Raw genomic sequence first — 8,986 nt, forward strand, 5'->3', positions numbered from 1 at the left:
AAATATTGTTTTTGTATTACATGCTTCCTTGGAAAGTTGCACATTCTCTGATCTTCTTGAGTTAAAGACATGGATACAAAATGACAGTTCTGGGGCTTACTCCACTTCATAAATTTTGTATGACAGCTTCACAGAAATGATACAACAAATAGATACACTTCTCTTCTAAACACATTTCTTACATATTGTACAACTTAATATCTAACCTCTATATGTAGCTTCATGAATTAAAAGTGAAAAAGAATAATAATAATAATACTCATACTGGTGGGGGGCTTAAATAATACTACAAGTCCTCCCAGCTCAGTGCATGACTGAGCCTCCCAAAGACAAATGAAGCAAATAAAATGAGGCAATTCACTCTTTTTTTTTTTTTTTTTGGCAAACGGAGACGACTCATCATTGTTTCCTTCTCTTTGGTTCGCGCTGCTCCCCTAGCTGCAAAGAAACATACATCTCATCATCTGATCCTCCCATCACAGAGAGTCTTTTTAATTCCCCATTTCCATGTTGAATCCCAGAGACACTTGGGATAAACTGATGCTCAACGCAGGGAGTTGCTTTATTTCTATCCTGAATGTGGAAGTGTTTATGCTCGAGTGGTGGAACTATCCCTTCGTCAGATTCATCATCAATGGGATCTTGTCGGACGTTTAAATTGATTGGCTCAAAGTTTTCTTCAGCTTTCAATTGAATCCGCTCTGCTGGTGACGACCCTCCAACAGCAGAACCAGTACCCGCAGCTGATGCAATAATTTGATCTTGCAATGCAACTGATTTAGAGGAAGTGAATACAGAAGTAGGGACTACAGAGATGAAATAATAAATGATAGAGATCAAGAAAATTTGAAGGCAAAAATTAGAAATCAAAGCTTTTATTAGACTGAATACTAAGTTTTTGGACTCATATCTACAATCTTTTTGTTCCACCACATTTCACAAATATTTCCTCAAAGACCAAACTGTTATAACTGGCACAATAAACCAATATAGTCTTTAGTATAGTTTATCTATCCTTCCACACTGGGGACACCTTTTAGAGAGCTAATAATCCTATACTAACCAAGCCATTTATAATTTAAGCTTGTATTTTAACAACATGACCATGCAAAAAGTAACAACATATTTGGTGAGTCCTTACCCTCCCAGAACCACACTCCATTTATAACCCTTTTCGTGGCAGGGGAAGGGGTTGCACTTCACGTCATATCATGTCAAAATCCAATAATTTCATGACAATTTTTAAAATGGAAGTACTGATACCGACTAAGGAGCATTAGATGCTGAGAGATACCAACCTTGGAGACTCTCGTTGGATGTAATGAGATCAAGTTCAAGAAGATCAAGGAGACGCCCCAAATCAACCCCACTAGTCCAATTCTCAGGAGGTTGGCCAACTCTCAATTTTAAACGACCTCGATTGGCAGTTCCCCCCCAAATTATTCCTATAGGCCGTGGCTTCTCCCCCTCTGGGCTAGTCAAGAGAATGAGGCTACCACTGTCACCTTCAAGATCAAATGTCTGTTGGTTCTCACCAACAACTAGAAAATCTGTAAAGAAACAAATTCCTTTTTCATCATTATACTCCAGGGCATAGGCCATAATGTTCCCAGTCGTAAGACCAGAGCTCCTTCCAACTTTCACCACTTGCCTACCAATGACGCTACCAACAGGAGACTGTAAGTCTATTTTATTGACATCACCTATGTCTCCTATTCCTTTCACAGACGTCGTTACATTCAACATGTTGAAATCTTCGGCAAATGGAATAAATGCTCCATCAGCTCGAACAAATGTTTCTGCAAGATTACAACATCACAACCGGAATACATGGGTGTCTGGATCCAATTCGAAACACTACTGTTGTTCAATTGGGCAAAAGTATGATACAACAAACACCATTTACATTACCTGGGTTTGTACCAGCAAATATGCCATACCAAAGATCATCTGTTATGAAGGATGTAGCCCTCTCCACAGCACCTAAATACACCCCAGGCCCCAGGCTAGGTGGCAGAGGATGAAACATTTTCTGGCTTGGATAATCCAAGTCAACTGCTACATGACGATTGGTAAGGAAACCAACCTGCCTGATTCCTGTCCGACTTTTAACAATCGCACCCAAGGTTCCATATGTTTCCTGACTAGCAACCTAGGACATATGAAAGACAAAAAGGTTACTTCAGAATAAAATGTTATGTGAAGCCAAATCAATTAAGACAATAAATCTGCAGGATCAAGAAAAGTAATTACTTTTATCTCAACATGGGCTTCGTGTCAACATTCTTAAAAGAGGAATTTTTTTCCTTAACAATGGATTACCTTTTAAACATCATAACTAACTTCAGAAGTTACTTTCATCCTACTGTTAAGCTTATAAAATCTCCAATCAATAAAAGTACCTCGTTTACCAATTTCTCTTCAATTACTTGCAATTTATCTCTAGGTAATAAATTTTAGGTCCATCCTACACAGGGAAAAAATGGGACAAAGAAAGTACAAAATCTAGTGTTGCAATGCAGAGTGTGATAGAAGAAAAGGTGTATTTAGTATGTTTGGGTAATCTTGAAGTTAAAAGTTACTCCATGAAAGCATAACGGAGAAAATTGCAAACATCAAATATTTTAAAATCAGATCAATCACTTTCACGGTAGGCTCACTTCAAATCCACTTTTTGTATCTACATCACAAAATTGACTAGGATTATATATACAAGGAAAAGAGGATTAGAAATGCATTAATGGCATACTTAGGTAAGGCTAGAAAAGTAATCCATCTTTAGATCAATCAACCGGTAAACCATTTAACCACTGTTTACAATAAAATGTCACATTCTAAATATTAAGAACTTTTCTTTTCATGACCGTGGTGTCCGGGCCAACTTTCGCGCACCTCGACTAATTCCACGGGATACAAAAATTACGAACTTCTTAGGATCAACAACACTCCACATATATTATATCTTTTTATTATCATGTCCAACACTAAAATATAGAAGCAGATAGAAATCCTTCATTCGAATCCCGCTGCCACAAAAAAGAAAATAGTTTACGTGATAGGTCCAAGAAAAAGAAATATGTTAGCATGTGAAGGGACATGTTCTATAGAAATAAGTGAATTAAAAAAGCACCCTCCTTTAATATTTCAAACTTTCAAATGAGGTTTTAACACAATTCACCATATAACCCAACAAATACTTTATCAATGTTCCATCAGTTTCCCTAAAAGAACAAAAAAGAAAAGAATATATATCTACCACCTCAAAAAGAAACGAATATGTGTCTAAATGGCTGAATTGTACTCTCTCCATCACATTTTATGTGAAGGTGTTTGACTGGGTATGCAAAAAGACTTTTGACATGTAATCCAAAAATAACCCTTTTAAACGAGTGGTGATGAGAGTTACACATGGATTTTTTTTTCCTTATAAAAGAATGAACTTTAATAATTGGTGGATCCCAACAAGTAATGTCATTAAGGGTAAAAAGAGGATGCTAAAATTAGATACTTTCAAAAAAGAGGACGTCATACTTTTAGGGACATACTACGAAGGAAAGTCTCACATAAAATGGGATAGAGCAACTAATAAAGATCAAATCCACAACGAGAGTATGTCAATCCATGAAAGTCTCTCTTGATAGCTAACAATCAGAATTCTAACTTCTAAGAGCAGTAACTCTGTGTCTCTTAAGAAACACAGAGTTAAAGTTAACATTATCTTTGGTGTGTTCTCTATCAATTGCATATTTGTGTGTTCGTGTCGCCCAACTTTTTATTTATATCTGTGTTCCATCTCTATGATTGTCTTGCTAGGATTTATTATGAGTTCAGTTCCCTTCTCCAGTAAAACCCAGTAAGAGTAATATCCATCTTCGATCAGTACAGTAGAGAATTCGCCAATTCGGTGTGTTTCACCCGTCTTCAACCAGACTTTGACCTTGGCATGTTAAGATCAATATCCAAGTAGCCTCTGTAGTATCACCAATTTGTCAAAACATATTCAGACATCACTGATGGATTGGCAAACCCACCAGACTCACCACCAATACATTGTTTTTCTTCTCACAATGCAGCAACCAGCTTAAATAACCATCGGTTAAGCATTAAATAGGCATTACCTATCCACTGGTGACATATCCGTGACACTCGATTAGCTAATGGCAGTTGAAATGTCGCACCAAACAAGTTTTGAGGAATTCCTTTCTCTTCTCCACTCCTCCACTATTCAGGCCGAACATCTTGTTTGTTGTGTAGCATTCTCCATTTCACATTAATTTGTTCTTGTTATTGCTCCCATATTTGTATGATTGTATCCCCTTTTCAAACTGTTTGGCACGGCTTTATTTAAGCTGAGGATCAATTGGAAATAGTCTCTCTATCTATATGAGGTAGGGGTAAGGTTTGTGTGCACTCTACCCTCCCAGACCTCACTAATGAGATCACACTGGGTATGTTGTTGTTGTTGTTGCTCCTGTGCAGATCACATCTAGCATGGGGACAGCCTAGGTGCTATGTACAATTTCAAGATCTACACCTCTACTCATTTGAAAAGATTTAATTTGTTAAGTCTAGCCAGCATTATAGAAAGGAGGAGGAGATTCTTTCTAGAATAGATATGCGCCTTTATTTCTTGTTGAGTCAGGAATTAAATAAAAAAATACTTGATTCGTCAAAGATATGACTCTTCTTAATGAAGATAGAAGGAATCTCAAAACATTTCGCCAATAACCAACTACACATGAATGTCAGGATTCATGAATTAGAAAATCCTCTATCTAGTACCACTATCATCCCTTGGATACAAGGTAACCACAACAATATTCTAATATGTTTTCAATAAAGATAAGAAAAGTACAAACAAGCAAACAAGAGGTGGGGAAACGGGGTTCTCTTGCTGACAGATATGGAAAACTTGAACAATACTTCCTCAAAGGTCGCACGTAGAATAAATAATATTTTCCTAGTTTACACCTTACTGTTTCAATTTGATAAAACACATTTGGACAATCTCTTTATTATGTAAAATATATGTAAATTGTCCACTAGGAAACCTCTTTTTGCCTATTAATCCCACTGGTGATGAAACTGTGCCACCTGAATAAAGTAGAGAGGACCTTGCAGAGGTGCTTGACGTTTCAAAAAGTTAAGGTGTCAGAGCAGTCTTAAGATGATGGGTACTGGATAGGCTATAGAGAAGAATCGAAATTAATGGTAGTTGGCAACTCTATATAGGTAGTGACTGAAGAAAGAGAGTAACAATCAGATAGTTTTGACTCAAAAAATCATCCTTTGGTGTTGCAGCAATTGGTGCTCACAGTTCATGAAGGTTCTGGAAGATTCATATAGGAGGATAGAAAACTGATGCTTTTGTTATATGGGTAAATTAACGATACCAGATTGTTGATAAAAACTGTATACTCCGGTAATAGAGAGAGAGAGAAAATCCTGCAATTGATGCCCTTAATACGATATTTACAATTTCAGAGATGTGAGCTCACTTAAATTTCATTTACGGATTTCACCAATTTCAGAATAGATTAATCCCCTCCGTTAGTTTCTTCATGCTGATAAATACAGGATTTGTACTTGGAGAAAAAAATTTGTTCTACAGCACTTCCCATGTGATAGAAAAGGATTCCATGATCCTGAAACTCTCTTATCAAGGATCAAAAATCCTAAGTTCATCCAAGATTAGCAAAAAGTTTCTTACAGCTAATGTCTTAATCAAACATGAGTTCAGTTTTTTAATAAAACAACTAATTATTTCTTTGAAGACCAATCATTTACATAGATCATGAAATTTATAAGTTCATTAATCTCTGCATAACAAACATCCAAATGAATCAAATTCACCACAATGAGATAAAGAACTACATAAAAAGAAAAAGCACCCTGACCAACAGGCAACAATGAATGGATGCATAAGGATAGACCATGAACATATCCTTAGGAAACTTATCCAAGATTGGGAATGGGATGAGATGGAGATCTTCTACAGAAAGATAACAACGTTGACATTGTAAAGGACCATGACAGGATGATGTGGAGAAAACTGTTGGTAGAATGTTTTCCAGGATATCGTATCACACAACAAGGTAGGAAACTTTGTGGGAGTGTGTTTGAGGAATAAGGCACCCAAAAGTAGCTTTCTTGGTAAGAGTGCCGCACGGTATACTCCAACAGCACACAACTTGAAGAGAATGGGCTGTCTAAAGTTGAATAGGTGTTGCATGTGCAAGAGGAACAGGGAGGACATGAATCATCTACTCCTTTGTTGTGAATTCACAGTAGTGCTATAGAGTTCAGTGTATTCCTTGTGTTCTTACTTCTGACCAGAAACAGTGGAGAAGACCCTAGTGACATGTAGATTGAACAAAATAGGGAAATAGAACACCCTGAAGAAGTCAATCACCTTTTTCTCCATTGCAAGACCACACCACAGCTGTAGAATTCAATTTTTGCTTTACTTGGAATGTGTCAGACTATGCCTTTCTCTATTCAATAATATTTTATGTGCTGGGAGCCTGGGACCGAATCAGATCACATAAAAAAGGCCTCAAATTTTGGAATACTAGCTGTCTGGTTAGAAGGAAAAAACAGAATTTTTAAAGGCAAAAGGACAAACATTCTTTGCCTTAAGTTTAGAGCCATTATGTTGCTAGCTTTTTTTGGTGCAAACTAGCTTTGTACAGGATACATATGCCTTGTAAGATATGATTGGGGAATTGCACAACTTGTAACTATGTTTTGAAGCACTTGCGTAGTTCTAATTCACTTTTAATACAATACCTTATTACTATAAAAAAAATGTTGAGGAAGTTCGCGCAACTAGCCTGCACATGCATTCTGTGGACGAGGGGAAAAGGAACAGATGAATATCTGATGGAATTGAGAAATAGACATAGAGGATTAAGAGTTTAATATTTCACTTTGGTGTAAAGGAAACGTTCCTACAGTAGTTGGACAGAATTTCTAGAAGCTCAGTGCTAAACACTTGTAATTTTTTTACACTATCTTGATGCATAGTAATGAAAGGACATTCTGATCAAGAAGAGACAATTACCTGGGAACCAGAACCAATGCATGGATCACTTCCCCGTAAACCATCAACAAGTTCAGTATATAGCTGTTCCTTTGGAGTTGCTGCCGGTGCCCCAAAGTATGAGAACTCCACAACATCAACATCACACCAAACACCACCTGGTCCCTGCCCAATTACGAAAGATTCTCAAGCCCAATAGTATTGGTAGAACAGTTAGACTCCAGAAAAGTCAATGAACCAAAGCTGGCCCGGACACCACCGTTATCAAAAGAAACAAAAAGAAGTTAGTGAATCTACTGAACTTCAGTGCATGTTAATGTAATAGATCCTATACCGATTTAGACATGGGATTTTTTACCGTTTGGTGAAAGACTTTTACTACTTAACCTCGTTCCATGAAGAACAAGGACTGTTAGCAGAATAAACACAGATGGGTAATGAAAAAAATTGATAGAAAAGCCTTAATTCATTAGTGTCACCTAAGCAATAAAATCATTACATTAAAACTGTTTATACTAAATGCAAGTACAGGGGTTCCAACAAGATTAAACCTCAAGAAAAGCTGGTAGACATTGGACAAGGTTGAGCCATTGCCTGTGAACTTTTCTGGCAACAAAGACAAGAATAGCTGGTATCTCTGTCAAAGCACCTCGCCGGATACGAAATCCGATTGCTGTACCAAGACTAAAGCGGCGCAAGTTTTTGCTATGAAATGCTCTAATGGTCATAACTTCAAGCAATGTTGTAGCTTGCTGTCCCGTGGGACGTCCCCCCAGGGTTTCAGGTAAAACCCCCTTCTGAAGGTTACCAAAGTAATTGGCCCGGTCCTCAGCAGCATCCAAGCGGCAAGGCCATGAGAAGTAGGCAGCATTGCTCTCGGCGACCTGACAACCTGATGCAAAGGCTTGCAGTGGTGGTGGACTTGACAAAGGAAGTTGGTTGAAATAATTTCTCTCCAAATCCAGGGCTGACTCCTCCGATTGCACAGATCCAGAGTGATTGAATCCTAAATCCAGTCTATCCATATTTTGAACTTTCCAGTCTGGTAATTCATTAAAACATCTGCTTAGCTGCAAAAGCTCCCCCTAATTCAACCTTGAAAGGAAATGTTCTATATGAAGTACTAGTTCCATTAATTCGAATAACCAAAAAAAACGCGAATAAAATAGCATTATAGTTTGACAACAACAGAATTAACCTTACCACATCCATACCGAGGCACCTTATAACATTGTACAAACCAAAGTAATCAATAAGCTGCACCTGGAATTTACATTAACGTGAAGCAGCATTAGCAAGAACAAAAAAGAAAACTCAAAATATCCCAAAATCTACTGAAAGAAAACAACTTGTGCACTTCCATAGAAAGCAAAGATACAATCAGAAACCAACAAGCAACTTTGTAAGCAATAGGTCATATCATATATAGAAATAAATGCACCCTTTATTTTGTTCTCACCTTAGTATGTACCACCACAACTAAGTTAATAAATACAGAAAAATAAATACATAAACAAAGAGAATATCTTACACACATGAAAGATAAAACAACTGAACTGTAAAAACTCTTTAGAACCAAGAAACAAGTCAATATAGAGCAGGAGAAGATCAAGTTAATTCAAGAATGGAATTAAGCAAACCCCATGTCAAGAAAACATATAAAGATCGAATCTTTACAATCAAATTCAAAAGAAACCTCACCTCACCTCACCTCACCTGTCAGCAACAATGAAGTCCCTGAAAAATCCCCAGAAAAAAGTGCCCTAAGAAAGACTTCAAGAACAAGGCCCCCCTCCACACTAATCCACCAAATTAATCCAACAAAATTTCTTCACTCAATTGAATAACCCCATTATTCTAAATCTGCAGTAGAATCACAATCCAATGCTCTATTTGTCTGTGCTTGAGCGCGCGTGCCTATCAGAGTCTCACTCTGTGTGTGTG

General features: G+C 37.3%; 1 protein-coding gene across 12 annotated transcripts; it reads right to left on the reverse strand.

The window, feature by feature from the left end:
- Positions 1–91: 91 nt before the first annotated feature.
- On the reverse strand, positions 92–8,986 carry LOC125836195 (protein NARROW LEAF 1-like). Of its 12 annotated transcripts, none has more exons than XM_049515308.1 (7): positions 8,759–8,986; positions 8,246–8,305; positions 7,594–8,084; positions 7,064–7,207; positions 1,912–2,152; positions 1,299–1,799; positions 92–806 (listed from the first exon to the last, which is right to left on the reverse strand). In XM_049515308.1, the coding sequence occupies exons 3-7, from the start codon at positions 8,065–8,067 to the stop codon at positions 400–402; spliced, it is 1,767 nt and encodes a 588-aa protein (XP_049371265.1). In that variant the 5' UTR covers positions 8,068–8,084; positions 8,246–8,305; positions 8,759–8,986; the 3' UTR covers positions 92–399. The 12 variants fall into 12 exon arrangements, with proteins under 12 accessions (XP_049371265.1, XP_049371258.1, XP_049371257.1 ...); XM_049515301.1 differs by having other exon boundaries at positions 7,594–8,112; XM_049515300.1 differs by having other exon boundaries at positions 7,594–8,112; positions 8,754–8,986.

The sequence above is a fragment of the Solanum verrucosum genome, unplaced genomic scaffold (assembly GCF_900185275.1).
Source record: "Solanum verrucosum unplaced genomic scaffold, falcon-dt-bn FXZP01000278.1, whole genome shotgun sequence".
Lineage (NCBI taxonomy): Eukaryota > Viridiplantae > Streptophyta > Magnoliopsida > Solanales > Solanaceae > Solanum > Solanum verrucosum.